This window comes from Diceros bicornis, chromosome 3 (assembly GCF_020826845.1).
Source record: "Diceros bicornis minor isolate mBicDic1 chromosome 3, mDicBic1.mat.cur, whole genome shotgun sequence".
In the NCBI taxonomy this organism is placed as follows: Eukaryota; Metazoa; Chordata; class Mammalia; order Perissodactyla; family Rhinocerotidae; genus Diceros; species Diceros bicornis.
Window position 1 is genome coordinate 96,230,419 of NC_080742.1, and position 23,760 is coordinate 96,254,178.

At 40.4% G+C, this 23,760-nt stretch overlaps 1 protein-coding gene and 1 pseudogene across 2 annotated transcripts in view; both read left to right on the forward strand.

Annotated features, from left to right (window-relative positions):
• Positions 1-21,510, forward strand: part of LOC131398985 (GTPase IMAP family member 7-like) — a 48,690-nt gene extending 27,180 nt beyond the window's left edge. Inside the window, exons 1-2 of one of the 2 annotated variants that reach the window (XM_058532890.1) lie at positions 14,740-14,847; positions 20,025-21,510. In XM_058532890.1, the coding sequence (XP_058388873.1) occupies positions 20,076-20,966 (891 nt within the window). In that variant the 5' untranslated portion in view covers positions 14,740-14,847; positions 20,025-20,075 and the 3' untranslated portion in view covers positions 20,967-21,510. Of the gene's footprint in view, positions 1-14,739; positions 14,848-20,024 lie in introns of those variants that run through there. The other variant, XM_058532901.1, reaches the window with a different exon arrangement.
• The window catches only part of LOC131398916 (GTPase IMAP family member 4-like), a 30,451-nt pseudogene continuing 19,710 nt past the window's right edge, over positions 13,020-23,760 (forward strand).

The following is a 23,760-nucleotide window of genomic DNA, read 5'->3' on the forward strand; positions in this document are numbered from 1 at the left end:
TGCTCCCAGTGTAGCCTAGGGAAAAGTCTCCTGTATATTGAAATGCATTAAAGCTTGTTTTGTCTTATTTTAAAGGGACAATGCCCACCTCTTTTTTTTTTTAAGATAAAACAATTTTTTGTGTGTGCATTCAGTATTCTGTAAGATCATGAGCTTGACTCTTGGTGGTGGGACCGGGGCATGATTTTAGGCAGAGGTGGTCTTATAACCTACTCAGCTCAGACCATCTTGGCAGTCTACTTATTCCCTGAAGGGTTCAGGAGGCCTTAATTGCACTCTCAGGACTTAATTTCCTCTGTTATTCTTAAAAGAAACATTTTTTTTTGTTTTTATTTTGGTGTTGTATTAATTGTTGACAAAACGTAATTCCCCTGAGAATTGAAAAGCTAAATTCTCCTGAGAAAGACCCAACATCTCTCATCCAGGAGACTTCCATGGTCCATTTGGGCCGGATGTGTGGATGAGGAATGAGGAAGAACATGTTGTAGTACATTTGTACTTCTCAGACTGTGTAATGCAGAAGGCGAGATCTTTGAGTCGTTATGAGGATGGAACAAAAACAGGCAGGAGAAAAGGTGGAGGAAAAGAGACAGGGGGTGTATTAGATTCCCAGGGATGCTGTGACAGATCACCACACACTGTGTAGCTTAAAACAACAGAAATGTATAGTCTCTTAGTTCAGGGAGTCCAATTGCTCTCTCTGAAGGCTCTAGGGGAGGATCCTTTCTTGAGACGTCTGAGTTTCTGGTGGCTGCTTACAATCCTTCGCATTCCTTTACTTATAGGTGCATCACTCCACTCTCTTTGCTCTTGCATTTTATTGTAAGTAACCATGAGAAAGCAGGCTGCCCCTTCCACACTTTGCTTGGACACTTCCTTGGCTAAATATTCAAGTTCATTGCTTACAAGTTCTACTTTCCACCCAATAGTAGAACATAGTTCTACCAACTTCTCAGCCACTTTATAGCAAGTATCATTTTTCCTCCAGTGTCCAATAACATGTTCCTCACTTCAGCCTGAGATCTGACCAGAAGGACCTTTAATGATCATATTTCCACCAATAGTCTCTTCAAGGCAATCTAGGACTTTTCTATGATGTGCCTCAAAATTCTTCCAGCCTCTGTCCAGTACCTAATTTCAAAACCACTAGGTATTTTTTACAGCAGTATGGCACTTCGTGGTACCAAAATCTAAATTAGTTTCCCAAGGCCATTGTAACAAATGACCACAAACTCAGTGGCTTAAATCAACAGATTTATTGTTGCACAGTTATGGAAGCTAGAAGTCCAAAATAAGATGTTTTCTGGGCATGCTTTCTCTGAAGCCTCTGGGGAGGATTCTCGTTTTCCTCTTCCTAGCTTCTGGTGGCTGCTGGCAATCCTGGGCATTCTTTGGCTTGTAGATACATCACTCCAATCTCTGCCTCTAATGTCACATGGTGTTCTCCTTTGTGTATCTGTGTCCAAATTTCCCTCAGTTCATAATGATACCAGTCATCGTATTAGGGCCCACCTTAATGATCTCATCTTAACTTGATTACATTGCAAAGACCCTATTCCAAATAAGGGCACATTCTCAGGTACCAGAGTTTAGGACTTCAACATATCATTGGAGGACACAATGCAACATATAGCAGGTGGTGAAGTATGCAGTTTGAGGGTGAAATGCCCCGATCTCTTCCTTTCCAGTCCTAGCTGTAGTTAGTAGGTTAAGCCCATGTAAATAGTTTCCCCATGTCACTGGGAAGACTTCTACTGCCCAGAGCTTAGAGTCCACATTCCTTGGCCTGGTATTCAACAATCAGTACAATCTGCCTCAACTTTTCTTTCAAGGCCAATCTTCCTCTACCGCTCTCCTTGAGAAGCAATCTAATTCAGTGTTTCAGTGGAGCTCTATTTACCTAAATTTCCAGTCATGGTTCCTTTTAATATCTGTTTTACAATCTCATAAGGAATGAAGAAGAGAATGATATAAAGGCCAGTGCCTGGAACACAGTAGGCCCTTAATAAATGCTGGTGGTGGTCACCCACTCAAAATTGTTTGCTGTTCTCTGCCCATGTCCAGTATATTTCCACCTCCACGGCTTTCTCATGCCATTTCTCCCTCTCTTTCTTGTGAGAGTGCAATTTTCAAAAACACAATTTCATGACTCTTGTGAAAATGTAAAATAAACACATGTCAAAGATTTTGCTCAACTCATTGATGAATGAGGGAACCAGTAAAATATTATAATTGATTCAAAGAGCATTTGAGAATCCAGGATTAGTGTCCAAGACAGTCATAAAATGTAACTTATGGGTTATACATCTCACTGGACAGAATATCATTTGCATGTCTCTAAGACAAAAACCTGCAAAATCCCTCTCTGTCCTTATAGAATTTAAAATATCTCAGATGATAGTCAAACCCAGCACTACACAGAAAGAACACTCAGTAACCTCTTTTACCTCTTTCTAAATATTGGATCATTTTCATGGCATTCTCCACCTCGTAATCATAAACAGTATTCAACAATTATTGTTGATCCCTAGAAGATTGCTCTTATTATCCATGGCCTGATTATTTACGTAGATGCAGGAAGAATTCTAATTAACTGGGTAGGCTTTCGTGAATTTGCTCAGCAACTCTAGAGCCTAACTGTATTAAGGAGCTACTAATTCCAAAGAATTAACTTCTCTTGGAAATTTTCAAAATGAATCCTGAGTCAGACTTTAAGAGCCTCTGTTATTTGCTCTTCTATCCCAAGTGTGAGAAACCAAGACCCAAACACTTTCTCCAACAAATTTTGCATGCTGTACCTGTAACTTGCAGTGAATTTCCCTCTTTACAAGGTCTCCAAGATTTTCTAAGGTTCCTGAACTGCCACGGGGTGGCCTTCCTTACTACCTGAGAGACTGGGACCCTGGAAGCTGGGTGTCATGTGAGTTTTCCTGGGAGGGTTTTGTAGGCATTAGCTCCAAATGTGACATCCACCATTGCTCCTCAGTAGTGGCCTGGCTGTACCTGAGTAAATGAAGATCACTCTCAAATACGATACTCTAGTTATGGCCTTGGTGGAGAACTGGTTTTTCCAATTGTATCTTTGTAAAAACGAGAATAGATTTTTCCTGAACCTATGCAAATGATTATACTGTCATGAAACATAAAAGAAACTCAGTAGAAATATTTGTTTTTGAATTCTGAGGGTGAGTGAAAATCAGATAAAATTTAAAAATAGTTGATACCAGTTTACAAATACAAAGTCTACTAACTTGTGGACCAGAGATAGTTTATAGTTTATATGAAGTTTTCCTCATATATCCATAAAAATATAACATTAAAAAATAATATCAACAATATTCCAAACAAACAACCACAATGAAATTTCCTTGATCAGTTCCTTCAGTCCTATGTTATTAATTCTCATTCTGCTGGACCTTGGGTCAGTCATCTGATTTCATGAATTACATCTGCTTCCAGACTGAAATAATCCCGGAAATCCTGGCTCCATTCACCGGTGCAGTCTGAGTGTTGACTAAGCATTGCCATCTTGGAAACCTGTTGCTAAGAGTCTACTTTTTGAAGTAACAGTGGTTCAGAGTACCTAGTAATGTTTTTTCCACGGAGTTTCTCTGTTGAAGACACAAATTCTGACTGGTAGCTTTTAGCAGAGTCTTCAGGCAAGCAGTAGAAGAAAGCAGAGACCTGTTTGATAATGAGAATGAATGGTTGTAGCTAAATTATTAGAGTAACCAAAAATATCAGAGTGGAGGAGAGCAAAAGTGTCTCTTGGGGCATGGTTTTTATTTCCTGAGGGTTTGAGCCATGTTTCCCTTGAGGGATCCAGCCCCAAGTACCTGTCTACACCCAGCACTTGTGTCACTTTTGTTACAAGGCCACCCTCAACCTGCAAGAGGCAGCTCTCTTGTGCATTGGGGGAACCAGAGAGCATTGAAACCAAGACTTGTGAGTGCAGGGGTATAAATAATCCAGATCCCTTGCCTTGGTAGACAGTTTGTGGAAGTGCTGAATTTTCCTTTTCACGCAGGTACCATTTGGGGGAGGAGCAAAGGATGGAAACCCGGAAAGCATGAGCAATACCCAAAGCCAGGTAGTGAACCTGAAGGAGACTGTTAAAAAGTGGAAGTAACTAAGAAATTTTATTTGGTGGCAGGATGGAGGGCTCCAATATCCCTGGCTGCTTTCTTCACCCATGATCTGCTGACCCTCTTGCTGAACGACAAACTGGTCAGGCCCAATGTCTGTCCCTGCATTGACCCTGGCTGAAGGAAGGGGTGTTTCCTGGCAGAAGTTTGTGATTTTTCTTTTTTAAGGACAGAAGAGGGAACTGTTTTCAGATGCATAGACAAGGATGAGAAACTGAACCAGAAATCAACAGACTCCTAGAACTTTCGTATTTGCTCATTAGACACAGTCATTCTCAGAACTGGAGGGCAAGCCCCTCTGCAGTGGTTAGAAAACATGAAGTAAGGGTTTTCCAGCTTTCCACCGCTCCCTGTAGGGCCTTCAGTTCTGTTTATGTATTTGGGTACTGCTATAGACTGAATTGTGTCCCCTTTCCTCCAAATTCATATTTTGAGACCCTAACCCTCATTGTGATGGTATTTGGAGTTGGGGTGTTTTGGAGGTAGTTATGTTTACATGAGGTCATGGATGTGGGGCCCTCATGACGGGATTTGTGCCCTTACAAGAAGAGATACCACAGGGCTTGCTTCCTCTCTCCATCATGTGTGGACACAGTGAGAAGGTGGCCATCTGCAAGCCAGGCAGTGAGCCCTCACCAGGGAACTGAATTGGCCAGCAGCTTGATCTTGGACTTCCCAGCCTCCAGAATTGTGAGAAACAAATTCCTGTTGTCTAAGCCACCCAGTCTATGATATTTGGTTATGGCCATCTCAGCTGACTAAGACAGGCACTTATGGTGTGAATTCCATAGTAGGTGAGTTTAAGGAGGATAATCTATGATCTGAGACTAGCATCAAGAGTTCTCTTACTACTACTAGCTAACATTTATAACTCATTTACTATAATCTGAGTACCATTCTAACTGCTTTATATATACTACTTTGTTTAATTTCATAACAACTCTATGGAGTAGGTGCTCCATTTCAATATTAGGAAAGTGAATTGCACAGTTTAACTTACCCAAATGTGATCAGCTGAATAGTGGCCCCCCAAAAGATAGCCGTGTACTAATCCCCAGAACCTGTGAGTGTTACCTTCTTGCAAAAGTGTCTTTGCAGATGTGATTAAGTTAATGATTTTGAGATACAGAGATTGTCTTGGATTATCTGGGTGTGCCCTAGATGTAATCACCCGGGTAGTTATATGAGGGACGCAAGAAGGTCAGAGAAGGAAGAAGCAATATGATGGCCTCAGAGATTGGAGTTATGTGACCACAAGCTAAGGAATGCTGGCAGGTTTTAGAAGATGGAAAAGGCAAGAGACGGATTCTCTCCTAGAGCGCCAGAAAGTACCAGCCCTGCCTATCCCTTCATTTTATCTTTGTAAGGCTAATTTCAGGCTCTTGACCTCCAGAACTGTAAGACACAAAATTTGTATTGTTTTAGGCCAATAAATTTTTGTTAATTTCTCATGGCAGCAATAGGAAACTGATACACAAAGATTACATAGTTAATTTGAGGAAGAGCCACGACAATGTGAGGGGCCCTTGCTTTCACCTCCTGTTATTCTTTCTGCAATGTCTTAATAAGTTGAGCTTTGAATTTATCTAGATCATAGCAGCAGAAAAAGCCCTGAGCTGCACAAGGCAGACTCCCCTAGAATTTAAAGAAATGTCTTTTAATGACCCCACAACCTGTTGGAAAATTCATTATATCCACATTGTCATGTGTGTGTCACATAAAGAATAGAGGGAAAATGTAAAAGGGAAGCTGTGGCTATCTCCACATTCATCTCTTTTCTTCTGACTATGTGGAGGGAGCAGCGTCCTAGGTGGAGGGGGCAACTTCATGGAGTTGCAGGTGGGGACCAGCAGCAGAGAGACAGGTGGCCCCCAGCAGAGATGGAAGTGGAAAGGAGCTCTTAAGGATGAGGAGCATGGCCTAGTGAACACTACAGGAGAGATATGGGCAACGTGGCTCTTATCAAAATTCTCCCAGAGTAAGATTACTCCTAAGTTAGGGTTCAGGATGGGACTGATATGTGCCAGATGCTCCCTCTTGGCCAATGGCCTCAAGGCTCTTACCATTTGAGACCCGCTTCCTATTCCCTATAGCATCTGTGGATTCTATCCCAACTACTTCCCTCTTCCTTTTCAGGAAGTTACCAGTGTGCCCAAGTGTAGTACCTGGGAAAGCAATTAGCTGACCAGGAAAATATCCAAGGCAGCTTCTGGCAGGACAAGTTTCATTCAAGGAATATGTAGAGTGAAATGAAACTGGGCAATGGTGGAACTCTTTTGAGCAGATGTGGTTCTGGCTCTCCTCTGGACTCATGTGTATGCAGCCTTGTCAAGGTTAGCTTCATGGGTGTGTGACCTGTACAGTTGCACAGGGCCCTGTCCTTAGAAGGGCCCCTCACTTGCTTTAATGTTGTCTTGATGTCATCTTAAAATTCTTAATGATTTTTGACCAAGGGCCTGGCATTTTCATTTTGTGCCAGACCTTGTGAATTACATTGTTGGTCCCAATCTCTGCCTTTATTAGAAGTCAGAATACTGTCACCGGTGGCTCTTCAAGGTGACCCAAGTCATTAACACCAATAATTGGCTCAATAATATGGACCAGTAATATGGTCATTAACACCGTAATTTCCAAATCTAGCTGCTTCACTCTGTGGGTGTCTACCCTATTGTCTGCTACTTCCTGCCCACAGCTGGTCTTCTTAGTACCTACTGTCAAGCGTGAGCATTGATTAATCCAATTTTTCAATGTAATGAATTAAAATATACAATCAGGGGGAGAAGTCAAGATGGCGGCATAAGCAGACTCGGAACTCACCTCCTACCACGGACACAGCCAATTTACAACTACTGGTGGAAAAATTACCCCTGAGACAGAACTGAAAACTGGATAAGAGGAACTCCTGCAACAACGGACAATCATAACTGAGGTAGAAGAGGCAGAAACTCCCTTCTGGAGAGGAAAAACGCCGCCTTCACACGCCTCCAGCTGCATGGCCGCCGGGAGCAGCTCACAGGTATGCAGCCTCCCTGGAGGCGCGGGGCCCTGAGCCGGGGAGCGCCCCCACTGTGGGCATTTTGTGGACCCAACACAATCGAGACGAGCGGCATAATATCTGACTTTGCCTGCTACTAAAACATTGGGGAGTACCCCCAGAAAACCCGGTTCACAAAGAAACTAAAACCAGCTCTTAAAGGCCCCACTCGCAAACTCACCCATTTCAGAAAGCAACCTAAAATCACCAGAAAGAAAGGTGCACAGTGCTGTGGTGAAAAGAGACTCACCTAATAGGCCCTGAGTGCATCTCGGTGAGGGGTGAGACCTCTCCAGGGACTGGGACATTGGCGGCGGCCATTATTGTGGCCTGGTGTGGGCGTGCTGACACAGACGCCATTGGAGTTCTTCCTGGGGTCTGCTCACCCAAGGTATGCCCCACCCACTAGAGCACCAATTTAATCCAGCTCAGCCAGGGCAGGCAGCCCACCCTAGAGACTGGCCCTACCCAACAACAAGCCCTCAGGCAACTTGTGGGCCTGCATAGATTGGTGACTGGATTCTCTGCAGCCTGGCAACTGAGCCGACTTTAGCAGGGCAGGGTGTCCACAAGGAGCCGGTGGAGAGTGTGGGGTGGTGGTGGAGTGGGTGGGACTTCTGCCATGGAAAGAATGGGTCCACTTGGGGAGGTCCGGGTGTGCACACCAGGCAGGACTGTGTTGACTGTGTTTGTGGACCTGTGGGCGGCAGGGCTTGTCAGCTGCAGAAGACTTGTGCTTCTCAAAGACCCACATAGGGGGTTTGCCCCACCTTCCAAAGTCTGAAACAATTGGGTACTCCTGTGCCTGAGGCCAGCCCCACCCAGCTGCAATCCTCAGAGAGCTGACAAGAGACCTAATAGGCTAGAGGCTTACAGCAATTGTAAGGCCCTGAGCCTAACAACCTGCCACGCTGGGGACCTACTCACTTAAAAGAAATACTGCAACACAAATGTGGTATTAGAACTTGCAGCCAACTGTGCTGGGGCTCCCCACACCTGATAAAGAGACTGAAGGGCCCATGACAACTACAAGCAGCTGAGCATTACAACAGCTGGCCAGGAGCATAACTCGGCCTCCCTGGGTGCAAACAGGGAGAGCAAACAGGCAACAACAGAAGGGCACATGTAGCCCACATAGGGGTCACCCCTGGAACATTGAGAACTGAGGGAAGCACACTGGAAGCCTCCTAAGGCATCAATTACATAAGGTCACCTATCCAAGAGCAGGAGACGTAGCTGACCTACCTAATACGTAGGCACAAGCACAGGGAAAGAGGCAAAATGAGGAGGCAAAAGAATACATTCCAAGTAAGGCAACAGGACAAAACCCCAGAAAAGGAACTAAGTGAAACAGAAATGAGCAACCTACCCAACAGAGAGTTCAAACTAAGAGTGCTAAGGATGCTCACTGATGTGGGGAGAAGAATAGATGAACTCAGTGAGAATGTCAACAAAGAAATGGATGATATAAAAAAGAACCAATCAGAAATGAAGAATACAATACTGGAAATGAAAAATTCATTAGAGGGACTCAAAAGCAGAGTAGAGGATACAGAAGAACGGATCTGTGAGCTGGACGAAAGACTAGAAGAAATTATCCAAGGTGAACAGGTAAAAGAGAAAAGAATTAAAAACAGTGAGGACAGTCTAAGGGACCTCTGGGACAACATCAAGAGCACTAACATCCGTGTTATAGGTGTCCCGGAAGGAGTAGAGCGAGACAAGGGGGCAGAGAATCTATTTCAAGAAATAATAGATGAAAACTTCCCTAACCTAAGGAAGGAAACAGACATCCAGGTACAGGAAGCACAGAGAGCCCCAAACAAGATAAACCCAAAGAGGCCCACACCAAGACACATCGTAATCAAAACGTCCAGAATTAAAGATAAACAGAGAATCCTAAAAGCCGCAAGAGAATGTCAAGTTACATACAAAGGAAACCCCATAAGGCTATCAGCTGACTTCTCAGCAGAAACCTTACAGGCTAGAAGAGAATGGCATGATATATTTAAAGTGCTAAAAGGAAAAAACTTACAGCCAAGAATACTCTACCCAGCAAGGTTATCATTCAAAATGGAAGGAGAGATAAAAAATTTCCCAGACAAGCAAAAATTAAAGGAGTTTCTCACCAAGAAACCAGTGCTACAAGAAATGTTAAAGGGACTGATTTAAGAGGAAAAGAGAAGACCACAAATCGGAAAAATTATCTATTTCCATGATAAGAACGTAATGGATACAAATGCACAAAAACGAGGTTAGATATGATATCAAAATCATAAAAGGAGGGAGGAGGGGAGTTAAAGAGTACAGCTTTCAGACAGAGGTCAAACTAAAGTGACCATCAATTCTGTATAGAAGAAGAAAGGTACAGAGAAGGACTACTAAAACACTGAGAAAAAATAAAGTTAAAAAATGGCAGTTAAGTGCATATTTATCAATAGCTACTTTAAACGTCAATGGACTAAATGCTCCAATTAAAAGGCATAAGGTGGCTGACTGGATAAAAAAACAAGACCCATAGATATGCTGCATACAAGAGACACACTTCAGACCTAAAAACACTCACAAATTGAAAGTGAAGGGATGGAAAAAGATACGCCACGCAAATGGCAATGAAAAGAAAGCTGGGGTAGCAGTACTCATATCAGACAAAATAGACTTTAAAACAAAAACTGTAAAAAGAGACAAAGAAGGGCATTACATAATGATCAAGGGAACAATCCAACAAGAGGATATAACACTTGTAAATATCTACGCACCCAATGTAGGTGCACCTAAATATATATAGCAATTATTAACAGACAGAAAAACAGAAATAGACAGTAACACAATAATAGTAGGGGACTTTAACACTCCACTTACACCAACGGATAGATCATCCAAACAGAAGATCAATAAGGAAACATTGGCCTTAAACGACACACTAGAACAGATGGACCTAGTAGATATATACAGAGATTTCCATCCAAAAACCGAAGAATACACGTTCTTTTCAAATGCACATGGGACATTCTCCAGGATTGATCACATATTAGGCCACAAAACAAGGCTCCATAAATTTAAGAAGATTGAAATACCAACCATCTTTTCTGACCACAACGGTATGAAACTAGAAATCAACTATAGGAAGAAAACCAGAAAAACCACAAACACGTGGAGATTAAACAAAATGCTACTGAACAACGACTGGGTGAACGCAGAAATCAAAGAAGAAATCAAAAAATACCGGGAGACAAATGAAAATGAAAATACGACATGCCAGAATTTGTGGGATACAGCAAAAGCGGTTCTAAGAGGGAAGTTTATAGCAATACAGGCCTATCTAAACAACCAAGAAAAATCTCAAATAAACAATCTAACAATGCACCTAAAGGAACTGGAAAAAGAAGAACAAACAAAGCCCAAAATCAGTAGAAGAAGGGAAATAATAAAAATCAGAGCAGAAATAAATGAAATAGAGATGAAAAAAACAATAGAAAAAATTAATAAAACCAAGAGCTGGTTCTTTGAAAAGATCAACAAAATTGACAAACCTTTAGCTAGACTCACCAAAAAAAAAGAGAGAAGGCACAAATAAGTAAAATCAGAAACGAAAGAGGAGAAATTACAACAGACACCTCAGAAATACAAAAGATTATAAGAGAATACTATGAAAAGCTATATGCCAACCAATTCGACAATCTGGAAGAAACGGATCAATTCTTAGAATCATACAACCTTCCAAAACTGGATCAAGAAGAAGTAGAGAATTTGAATAGACCAATCACCAGTAAGGAGATTGAAACAGTAATCAAAAATCTCCCCAAAAATAAAAGTCCAGGACCAGACGGCTTTCCTGGTGAATTCTACCAAACATTCAAAGAAGACTTAATACCTATCCTTCTCAAACTCTTCCAAAAAATTGAGGAGGGAGGGAAGCTCCCTAACTCATTCTATGAAGCTGACATTACCATGACACCAAAACCAGACAAGGACAACACAAAAAAAGAAAATTACAGGCCAATATCACTTATGAACATGGATGCAAAAATCCTCAAGAAAATACTAGCAAATCGCATACAACAATACGTTAAAAAGATTATACACCATGATCAAGTGGGATTTATTCCAGGTATGCAGGGATGGTTTAACATTCGCAAATCAATCAACGTAATACACCACATTAATAAAATGAAGAATAAAAATCACATGATCATCTCAATAGATGCAGAGAAAGCATTTGACAAGATAGAGCATCCATTTATGATAAAAACTCTGAATAAAATGAGTATAGAAGGAAAGTACCTCAACATAATAAAGACCATATATGAGAAACCCATAGCTAATATCATCTTCAATGGTGAAAAACTGAAAGCTATCCCTCTAAGAACAGGAACCAGACAAGGATGCCCACTGTCACCACTCCTATTTAACATAGTACTGCAAGTCCTAGCCAGAGCAATCAGGCAAGAGAAAGAAATAAAAGGGATCCAAACTGGAAAGGAAGAAGTGAAACTGTCACTATTTGCAGATGACATGATTTTATATATAGAAAACCCTAAAGAATCCACCAGAAAACTTTTAGAAGTAACAAACGAATATGGTAAAATTGCAGGATACAAAATCAACATACAAAAATCAGTTGCATTTCTGTACACTAACAACGAAGTAGCAGAAAGAGAAATTAAGAATACCATCCCATTTACAATTGCAACAAAAAGAATAAAATACCTAGGAATAAACTTAACCAAAGAGGTGAAAGATCTGTACACTGAAAACTATAAAACATTTCTGAAAGAAATTGAAGAAGACACAAAGAAATGGAAAGATATTCCATGCTCTTGGATTGGAAGAATCAACATAGTTAAGATGTCCATACTTCCTAAAGCCATCTATAGATTCAATGCAATCCCTATCAAAGTTCCAACAACATTTTTCACAGAAATAGAACAAAGAATCCTAAAATTTATATGGAACAACAAAAGACCCCGAATAGCTAAAGGAATCCTGAGAAAAAAGAACAAAGCTGGAGGTATCACACTCCCTGATTTCAAAATATACTACAAAGCTATAGTAACCAAAACAGCATGGTACTGGCACAAAAACAGACACACAGATCAATGGAATAGAATTGAAAGCCCAGAAATAAACCCACACATCTATGGACAGCTAATCTTTGACAAAGGAGCCAAGAACATACAACGGAGAAAAGAAAGTCTCTTCAACAAATGGTGTTGGGAAAACTGGATAGCCACATGCAAAAAAATGAAAGTAGACCCTTATCTTACACCATACACAAAAATGAACTCCAAATGGATTAAAGACTTGAATGTAAGACCTGAAACTGTGAAACTTCCAGAAGAAAACATAGGCAGTACGCTCTTCGACATCGGTCTTAGCAACATCTTTTCAAACACTATGTCTGACAGGGCAAGAGAAACAATAGAAAAAATAAACAAATGGGACTACATCAAACTAAAAAGCTTCTGCACAGTAAAGGAAACCATCAACAAAACGAAAAGACAACCTAACAATTGGGAGAAGATATTTGCAAACCATACATCTGATAAGGGCTTAATCTCCAAAATATATAAAGAACTCATGCATCTCAACAACAAAAAACTACCAACCCTCTTAAAAAATGGGCAAAAGACCTGAACAGACATTTCTCCAAAGAAAATTTACAGATGACCAACAGACACATGAAAATATGTTCAAAATCATTAACTATCAGGGAAATGCAAATCAAAACTACAATGAGATATCACCTCACACCCGTCAGAATGGCTATAATTAACAAGACAGGAAACAACATGTGTTGGAGAGGATGTGGAGAGAAGGGAACTCTCACACATTGCTGGTGGGAGTGCAAACTGGTGCAGCCACTATGGAAAACTGTATGGAGATTCCTCAAAAAATCAAGGATAGAACTACCATATGATCCAGCTCTTCCACTGCTGGGTGTTTATCCAAAGGACTTGAAAACACCAATTTGTAAAGGTACATGCACCCCTGTGTTCATTGCAGCGTTATTCACAATAGCCAAGACTTGGAAGCAACCTAAGTGCCCATCAAGGGCCGAATGGATAAAGAAGCTGTGGTATATATACACAATGGAATACTACTCAGCCATAAGAAACGATGAAATCCAGCCATTTGTGACAACATGGATGGACATTGAGGGTATAATGCGAAGTGAAATAAGTCAGAGGGAGAAGGTCAAATACCGTATGATATCCTTCATTAAGTAGTAGATAATAACAACAATAAACAAACACATAGGGACAGAGATTGGATGGGTGGTTGCCCGGGGAGGGGGCGGGGGGGAGGAAGGGGGGTGAAGGAGATGGTTCGGTACATGTGTGTGGTGATGGGTTGTAGTTGGTGTTTTGGTGGTGTACATGATGTAATCTGTGCAGAAGTGGAGGTGTAGTGATGTACACGTGAAATTTTTACAATGTTGTAAACCAATGTTACTGCAATAAACAAAAAATTAAAAATAAAAAAATAATAAAATAAAATAAAATATACAATAAAAAAAATAGGGGCTGACCCAGTGGCATAGTGATTAGGTTACACGCGCTGCACTTCAGTGGCCCAGGGTTAGCAGGTTCAGATCCCAGGCCTGGACCTACGCACAAACCTGTCAGGCCATGCTGTGGCAGGTGTCCCATATAAAGTAGAGGAAGATGGGCACTGATGTTAGCCCAGGGCCAGTTTTCCTCAGCAAAAAGAGGAGGATTGGCAACAGATGTTAGCTCAGGGCTAACATTCCTCACAAAAAAAAAAAAAGTAACATTTTTATGGTGATGCAACAGACAACTGGAACAGCTAGTCAACCATGAGAGGTTTGACAACCTGCCTCTCATCTCAAAAAAACTTCGGAAGCAAGATGGTACCATCCATTGGGTCAATGTGGGAAAATCTATCTCTGCCTGGGCCTGGAGTAGGAGAAAGTAGGAAATTTTGGAGTGAAAGTGGAGTATCCTCTCTGGGTGCATCTTTACTTGTCACATCATTTATACTTTCAAGCTTGCGAGAACCATTTGAAGAAAACTAGAGAAGCTAGTGGTCATTGGAAGATTTTTTCTTCCAGGCCTCATCTTTCTCTTTTTGTCTTGGTTCCCAATGGTGTAGACCCTTCTGGCTTAGTACCTGAGAGCTATTAACTTTTGAATGATACCATGAGACCTTCCTGAAACACTATAATAAGAACCCATATTATACAATCACTGGGAAGGATCCCCAGGCTCTGAACTTGTAAACGCCAAGCCACATAGCTGACTTCTTTCTTCCCCAAATCACCCTCCAGTCTCCCACTCAACCCCGAGAAGATGATGAGACATTATGCATGGCTTTCTGGGCAAGATTTTGGTCATTAAAAAGGACCTCTTAGATCCACATTTATAACCCAAAACAAAAAATATAGCTTGGGAAATTTTGTTGTGATACCAGGCACATGGAGAAAATCTTTCAACTTGGCAACACTGAAGTACCCACCAAATTATAAGGCAAGATTTCTGTCTCTTTAAAGGCAAACAGTTCCTTCACTGGCTCCACCCAATCTGAGTTTCTTGACTCAGGTTTCAGAGGGTGCAAACACTTTTTCCCCACAGTTAAAGCAAAAGCACCATTTTAAAGAGCTTCTTCGGAGAAAACTTGAGAACTCATGACCTCCTTCAAAAGAAGGTGAGCCTGGCTGGGAAGAGGCTCCAGAGCGACAGAGCTGTGAGGGGCAGTAGGATACAGGGAGTCTGCATGGGGGTGGATTCTGGTCTGAGAAGGGATCCGGTACTGTGACAGCAGCACAGCAAGGAGGATGCTTCCAGAGTGGTGGGGGTGGAGGGCAGGGAGGGGAGTAAGGAGACGTGTTAGCACAACGTCCATCCATCTCCTATTGAACAGGACAAACTCTCGCTGAATAGTGCCCCTTCCATCCAGTTGCTCTTGTGATGGACATTGAGTGCTGCCTGATAACCCATCCTTTTCCCTGAAGAGGAGGTTAGTGTCCCCAAGGCGAGTCTTTAGAGCTGGAAGGCAATTGACAGACACCCAGTCTAAATCTCTCTTTTTACTGAAAAAGAATCAGAATCCCAGAGAGTGTGGTGATTCTCCAGGGGTTATGCAGGTCACTAACGGCAGAGGAAATCTGGAATTCAGTTTGCTGCGTCCTTTCCAGCATTTAACAGAGAGAAGCTGTGTCCCCAATAGTGTAAGATACGAGGTGAGGAGGGGGAGAGGATGAGCTATTCTAAAGAAAGAACATATGTGAAACCCTCCTCATTGCCTTCCATAATTACAGGCTTGCTGCCAGTTCACGTTTCTGGAAGGAGTATGGACTGTCTTCCCTGCCCTGCCCTGATCTATCTCTGACCTGATGTAAACTGAAGTTTAGAACCATGGGCCTGAGAGGAACCAAGAAGAGGCCGTGGTGTGCAGTGGTTAAGAGGGAGCGTGGTGGAGTCACACAGACCTTGAACTGGATCCCTCTCTGCCCAATGCCTGTAAACTGCGTGACCTTGGGCAAGTTTGTCAGCATTTTTGCGCCACATCAGTTCCCTCAGTTAAAAAATTAGAATAATAAAATTAGCTTCCTTGCAGGCTGCTTTTGGAGAGTAAATGAGTTAGTGTACGAAACATATTTATCAGAGTGCTTGGTATACGGTACACATTCAGTAGTGGTTATACTACATACCGGTTAAATTTTTTATTATGGAAATTTTTTAACTTATTCACAGATAAAGAGAATAATATAAGGAAATTTCATGACCCTATACAAAACTTCACCAATTATCGATTGATGCCCATCTTGTTTTATCTATATACTCAGCACTCTCTATCCACCCCAGATTATTTTGAAGTAAATGTCAGACATTGTGTCACTTTATCAGTAGATCAGTAAATGGTGTTATAGATAAACCATTTCAAAAATATTACCATAATCAGACTTCAAAAAGCAACTAAAATTTTAAAAAATATTAATGATTGTATTCAGACTTCTCTGAGTATTCATAATTTTTAAAATTGTTTGAAGTCAGATCCAAATAAGGTCCATAACTTGCAATTGTTCCATACTTCTTAAGGTTAGCTTAATATATAGGTTTTCACCTTCCTTGTCTCTTTCTGCAATATATCTTTGCTTAAGAAAGGGGTAGTTTTTGTCCAACAGAATTGGACAGTGTCAATTTTGTTGATTACACCCTCAAAACATCATTTAACACACTCTTCTGGTTTTAATGTTTTGTGTGAATTTATATTTAGGGAGAGGCTTAATCAGATTAAGGTCTGACTGTTTTTTTGGTGGGACTGCTTCAGAGGTGCAGTTGGAAACTTCCATCAGAAGGATCTTTGGCTGTCTCTCTTTCTGTGATGTTAGCAGACATCAGTGATTGCCTGGAGCAAATTTGTTTCATTAAGGGTCACCAATTATGATATTCTATCATTCTTTCTTCATTTATTAGATGGAATAATCCTATGAAAACAAACTTCCCCTCAACAATTCTTTCATTTCTATGAGGTACAGTTATATAAAAAAGACAAGATAAATGCTTGATTCTTTCCCTTTTTTTGTCAAGGTTCCAAATGATTAGACACTTTCCTAGCATACTCCAAAGGAATAATTGACTTCTTTTAAGGAGGTGGTACTCTTATGAACTCATGGATTTCAACACATCTCATATATTTCAATCCATTGGAATTATTATTCTTATTGAGCCTCAAATTGTCCCATCTTTGTCCACTTGGAGCCTCTTCAAGTTGGCTCTTGAGTCCCTTTGATAAGATCCCAGTAATTTTTGATAGCATCCTGGCTTTCTAGTATAGCAAGATGGTCTAGGGTCAACTCGTACCTTTCCTGGCCCAGATCTGGAATCAGTACATCTTCCTAAGAGCCCTAATTTTTTTGGTGGGAAATGGCATTTGAAGACCACAATCTGGGCACTAAGGGTACTTATTGCTCCTGGGCTCATCATTATTTTTATGCCTTTTCAGTGGACCTTAAAACTACATGCACACGCACATAACTAAGAATAAGATTCCTAAAAACAATTTAAGGTTCTTTTTTTTTCTTTTTGGCCTTAACGTAATTCCCATTAGGGTGGACGATGAGATTACTACATTTTCAAATCTCTTGGGCCAATACTTTCTGTAGTTCATCCACCACACAAATACAATTAGGTTCATTTGTTTCATTGCTTTTGATTTTTACTAGTATCTTTTCATGTAATTTTTGTTGTATAATTATGTAAACTATTTACATGAATTCAAGATCAAATCTATGAAATCTAAGTGTATCCAAAAAGTCTAGTTTCCAGCTTCTATCCCTGTTTCCTCACCCTGGTCCTCCCATCCCTACGTAAGTAAATTTTTTGTTTGTTTAGTTTTCAGATTAGCCAGGCCCAATGGTCTAGTGGTTAAGAATTGGCAGGTTCATTTCCCGGTCAGGGAACCACACCACTGTCTGTTGGTGACTATGACTGAAAGCTATGCCACTGGTATTTCAAATAGCAGCATGGTCACCCTTGGTGGACAGGTTTCAGCGGAGCATCCGGACTCAGACAGACTAGGAAGAAGGACCTGGCCACTCCTGAAAATATTGGCCATGAAAACCCTATCAATAGCAGTGGGGCATTGTCTGATACAGTGCCAGAAGGTGAGAGGATAGTGCAAAAAGACTGGGCAGGGTTCCGCTCTGCTGTGCCCAGGGTCGTCAGGAGTCAGAATTGACTTCACAGGACTAACAACAAAGTTTTCAGATTATCCTGCCACTGCTTTTTCATATATATGAAAAAATATATATAAATATTATATTTTGTATATGTAGTTCATAATCCTTCTTATCAGAGAAATGGTAGTAAACTATACATTATTTTCTTCACTTTGCTTTTTTCACTTAATGATATATCCTGGAGATCTCTCCATACTGGTCTATAGAGATATTTCTCCTTCCTCTTTACAGTTGGATAGTACTTAACTATGTGAATAATTTATTTTATTCAACCAGTCCCCTGATAATGGGCATTTGATAGGGTTTTGGTCTTTTGCTATTACAAATAGTGATGTAATGCCTTATGCCTAATTTTTCCTGTATTTTTGTCAGTGTAGCTTTGGAATAAATCCTAAAATTGGGATTGCTAACCAAAGGGTAAATGCACATGTACTTTTACAAGATATTGCTAACTTCTCCTCTGTAGGTTTGGGCTGGTTTTCCATTCCCACTAGCCCTGTAGGAAAGGACCTGCTTCCCCCTTACCTTTACCAACCGATCAGGCCAGCAAACTTTTGGAGTTTTCCCAAACCTGTAGGTGAGAAGTGGTATCTCAGTGTAATTTTAATTTAGTTAATTTAGTTATTTTCTTTTTTCTTTGTTTTGATTTATTTTTCTCTGAGTGAATGAGAATATCTTTTTATCTATTCATGGGACATTTACATTTCTTTTTTTCTTTGACCTGTTTATGCATATCTCTTGTTCCATTTTCTATCAAGCTGTTGGTCTTTTGTTTCTCTACTTTTAGATTTTCTTTGTCTAATAGGAAAACTAACCCTCTTTGATATAAGTTGGAGATTTTTATTCCCTACTTTGACATTTGTGTTTTAATTTGTCTATGGTGATTTTACCTCACACTGTCTTTTAGATTTTTATGTAATCAAATTTATGAGTCTCTTTCCTTACTCTATTTCAAATCTTAGAAATATTTCTCCTACCCTCAGGTTGCAAAGAATTTATCCGTGTTTCTTCTATTATTTATAGGGATTAATTTTTTACATTTAAATTTCTAATCTATATGGAATTTGAATGGCATGAGGCAATGGATGCAGTTTTATCTTTTCTGTATGGTTATATAGTTATCCCAATCTTGCTTATTAGTCTGTCTTTTTCTCCATTGATGTGAGATGTTGCCTTATTGAATATAAATGTAATGTAATATAATTGAATTGAATACAAATGAATGTAGTATGATCTATTTGGTCTATTTCTGAATTTTCTGCTTTTGTTTCCCTGTTCTGTCTCTCTTTTCATGCACCAACATCCTACTGCTTTAATTATAGAAACTGTAATGTTTTACTCTCTGGTAGAGCTAGTCTTCCTTGATTGTTTTTCTTTTTCTTGATTGTCCAAGCTGATGTTCTTTTATCTTCTTCCAAATGAACTTTATAATCAACTTTTTAGCTACAGGTAAAAAAAAAAGGTGATGACAAAATTTTAAAAATTTATATTTATATAAAATCATATTAAAGAAATATCTATTCCAATTTTATGGAATGCTTTAAACATGAATTAGTGTTGAATTTGGTCAAATGTCTTTTCTGCATCTAGGAAATTTTCTTCTTAATCTATTAATGGGGTGTGTTGTAACAATCAATTTTCCTATATTGAACCACCCTACTATTTCTGAAATAAATCCACTTAATCATGATGTATTACTTTTTAGTGTCTAATAATATATTTAGAATTTTTGCATCAATATTCACAAATGAAACATGTCAGTAGCTTTATTTATTGGTGAAATCTTTGTTATCCTTTGGGATCAATATTATACTTGGCTTCTGAAAAAGAATTGAAAATTTTCCTTCTTTTTTACATGATCAGGAATAGTTTATGTAGCATTGAGATTATCAGATCTTTAAAGCTTTAAGTGAGTTCCCCTGTGAAACCATCTGGACCTGGTACTCTTTTGTGGGGAAACTCTTTAACTACTTTCTCGATTATTTCTTCCATAGTGATTGAACTGTTTCATCTTTCTGTCTCTACTGGGATCAATATTGATAATAGATTCTTGCTAATTTTTCAGGGAGGAAAAGAAAGAAAAGAGAGTTGGGAATGGTTCCCATGCACCCAAATTGACCCTTTTTTCTCTTCTTCTCAGCCTTCCCAACCTTAAGGTCTTGTGAGTACCTAAGCCCCAGAGCCTCTTGATATGAACATGGCTGACTCTCAGGACAATGCTCTGAGGATTGTTCTGGTAGGGAAAACTGGAAGTGGGAAAAGTGCAACAGCAAACACCATCCTCGGAAAAAAAGTATTTGCTTCTAAAATTGCTGCCCATGCTGTTACCCCAACCTGTCAAAAGGAATCTCGGGAATGGAAGGGCAGGGACCTTCTTGTTGTTGACACCCCAGGGCTCTTTGACACCGGGAAGAGCAAGGAGACCACCTGTGAGGAAATCAGCACGTGTGTCCTCTCCTCCTGCCCCGGGCCTCACGCCATCGTCATGGTTCTGCGGTTGGGCCGCTACACAGAGGAAGAGCAGAAAACCGTTGCATTGATCAAAAATCTCTTTGGGAAGGCAGCCATGAAGCATATGATCATCTTGTTCACTCGCAAAGATGAATTGGAGGATCAGAGCCTAAGTGACTTTATAGCAGCGGCGGATGTGAAGCTAAGAAACATCATCCAGGAGTGTGAGAACCGCTACTGCGCCTTCAACAACAGAGCAGACGAAGCTGAGAAGGAAGCTCAAGTGCAGGAGCTGGTGGAGCTGGTGGAGAAAATGGTGCATGACAATGGAGGGGCTCACTTTTCGGATGCCATATACAAAGACGCAGAGGAAAGGCTGAAACGACGGGCAGAGGACTTGAAGAAAATCTACACTGATCAATTAAATAATGAAATTAAACTAGTAGAACAGGAATATGCTGATAAAATAAAATATGCACAGCAAGAAAAAGAGGAAAAAATTAAATTACTAAAGATGAAATATGATGAACGAATAAAAAATATAAGGCAAGAATCTGAGAATAGTGTATACCAAAATGTTTTTAATCGGATTATCATGATGCTTTCAAGAATATGGCATATGTTTTGGTAGTAATGTAAATTTCATTTTTCTTTCTTAATTTACTATGATTGTTAATGTAGAGGATTATAATTTCCAAAGATGGCTACAATTGTATCTTCTATCCTACTTATTCTTTTTACAATCTGACCTTGTTACTTCTTCCATTGAGTTATGAGATCTGTGTCTTCTACCCTGAAATTGGATGGACTTTGTGACTGCTTTGATAAATAGTGGATACGTGAAGCAACACCATGTGACTTCTAAAGTTCGATAGGAAAATTGCATCCTTGCTTTCTTGGGGTGCTTGCCCTTGGGACTTGGCCACCGTGTTATGAGGGAGCCCAAGTTGCCCGTTGAGAGGCCTACAGGCAGAGAATTTGAAGTCACTGGCCCACTCCCCTGACTGATCTTTCATCTGCCAGCCATGCAAGTGAGGCAACACAGAAGTGCATTCTCCAGCTGCTGACAGAGCCACCTCTGATGAAGCTGCAAAGAGCAAAGATGAGCCATTCCCACTGAGTCCTGCCCAAATTGCAGATTCATGAGAAAAATAAATGACTTTTGTTGTTTTAAACCCCTAAGTTGTGGGATGGTTTGTTATGCGGCAGTAGCTAATCAGAATGAAACATCTTCCCAGCTCATTCCCTACCACTCCCTGGCCCCACCTGTCCCGCCTCACAATAACAACAAATTTAAAGAAGTTATAACATTGGCATAATCAGGCAATAAATTATCACGTAGAGCTCAAAGACTCGCTTTAGGGAAATTCAAATAAGAAATCCTGTATCCATTAAGTGTTGGCCCCACTGGTTATGTGTGTTATTTTAGTCCACGTCTGTGAGTAATTTTTTAGTGAGGCATCAGGCTTCTCTGGCAACATTGTTTTGTGGTTCATGGTGATCTGAAAGTTGACAAATTCTCTTATTGTTTGTCTCTCTTTTCTTTTTCAGATACCATCCTAGCTTAAAATGTCCTGGACTATAACTTAAAAATGCCAAATACTTTCTGTTTACCACGGCAGATCCGCACTTCACCCTTGCTCACCCTGGCTCTTTGCCCAGGAAGCTGATCTCTGTGGACAATATCAGTGGGATCCCTTGCTCTTTGACATCAACCCCACTCTCCTTCCAGTTTTCATCACCCCTTTAGAGTTAGGATGTGATCACCTCACTGTTACTAGCACGCCCCCTTGTTGTTTCTGAACCCCATGTCCACAGCTTGTAGGAAGCCCCTTCACTAGACTTCCCTCCAAGTCCTGAATCAGAAAGGGCCATCTCTCCTGCTAGAATCCAGATTGATTGATGTTATGATACCCACTTCCTTTCCTCTTTCAGAGCATTCCCTGATCTTTATTATTTTTTAATTCCCTCTAGTGTTTTCTGCCACCAGAAAAATCTCTCCTGACAGCTGAAATCTCTGGGACAAGTTTACTCTCACAAACTGTGACATTGGCAGTGAACAGATGAAAGGTTCTGTCTTGCTAAAATAATTGAGAAACTTCAAAGTTAGAGGGATGACTCTATGTCATTTCTAATGATTGCAGATAACCCAAACTCAAATTGTTGGAATTTTTACAGCCGTCCTTTATTTGGTCTGTGAAAATGACTGAGAGTATTGACTGCATCAGCGGATTTTAGGGAGACAGGGAATAGAGATTAAGTCTGGAGAAGGTAGATCCCAAATACCTGCTCATTCTAAGGTTCATTACAAAAGTTATGAATGGAGTAAAGACAACATGGAAGGAAATAACTGCTGTGAGATAACACGTTCATAAGATACATGAAATAACAAGGTTCACCAAACTGCTGTTTGCCGTAATGCAGTTCTTCTGTTTAAAGGTAGTTCCTGGTGAGTGACTCATCAGTGCTGTATTATCTCCAGAGAGCAAAATATGCATGACTGTCCCGACTTCTTTCATTTAAGAACCGTTTAAAAGACATTTTCCCTCAGAGACTCACAGAAGCATTATTAATTCAACTAACTTGTGCGTGTCTAGGCCTGTATTAGGGCTTGTTGAAGATGCAACTTAAATGAGTTGATTTCATTTCTCCTGACTCATAGTTTACTTTGGAAGGTAAGGCATACCCAGAGGAAAAATGAGTAAATCAAATAAATTATGTCAACATTATCTCTTTGCTTGACAAGTGAAATAATTCCCACTCAATTATCTTAACAATCTTTATATCCCAGTTTTCTCTGAAAGTGGTTCTAATTGAGTTCCGAGGTCTCTGGAAGTTCCCTCATTTAGTGTGTGCATTATCCCTGTTGTTGAAATATGTGATCAACATGACCCATAATGGGGAATTAAACTAGGATTTCTAGGAGAAGACTTGCAGAAGAGCTCAGGTCTTGCAGTCTACCGTGAAGGATGTGTAGAATGTGTCCATGTGGGTGATTGAACGATGGTCATGCTTCTTTTCAGAAACGGGAAAGTTAGGGGCTGCAGGTAAGATAGTCAGGGGAAGCATAGACTCAGGAGCAACAGCATTCAGTGAGGTTTGTGACAAGCTGAGTATCAGATGTCAAGGGAGTGTTCAAAGCAAGAGTCCTGCGTTAACTTGAAGTGTTGGACTGAAGGTGATGTGAAAGGCCTGGGGTGAACATGGCAAGATATAAACATAAATATCCCCCTCAAGTTCAGCTGAGTCCTTAGTAATTGCCAATATCTCCACATTCCAAAGACGTATGCTACAAGATCTATGTAGTACTTGGCAAAGGAAGCAGCTAGAAACCAATTATATGAGGTTTAGTTCTTGAACTAATTCGATAGGTATTGAGGAGATCAAGAGGAAAGGACTTTGTAAAAGAGGACGTTTAGAGTATA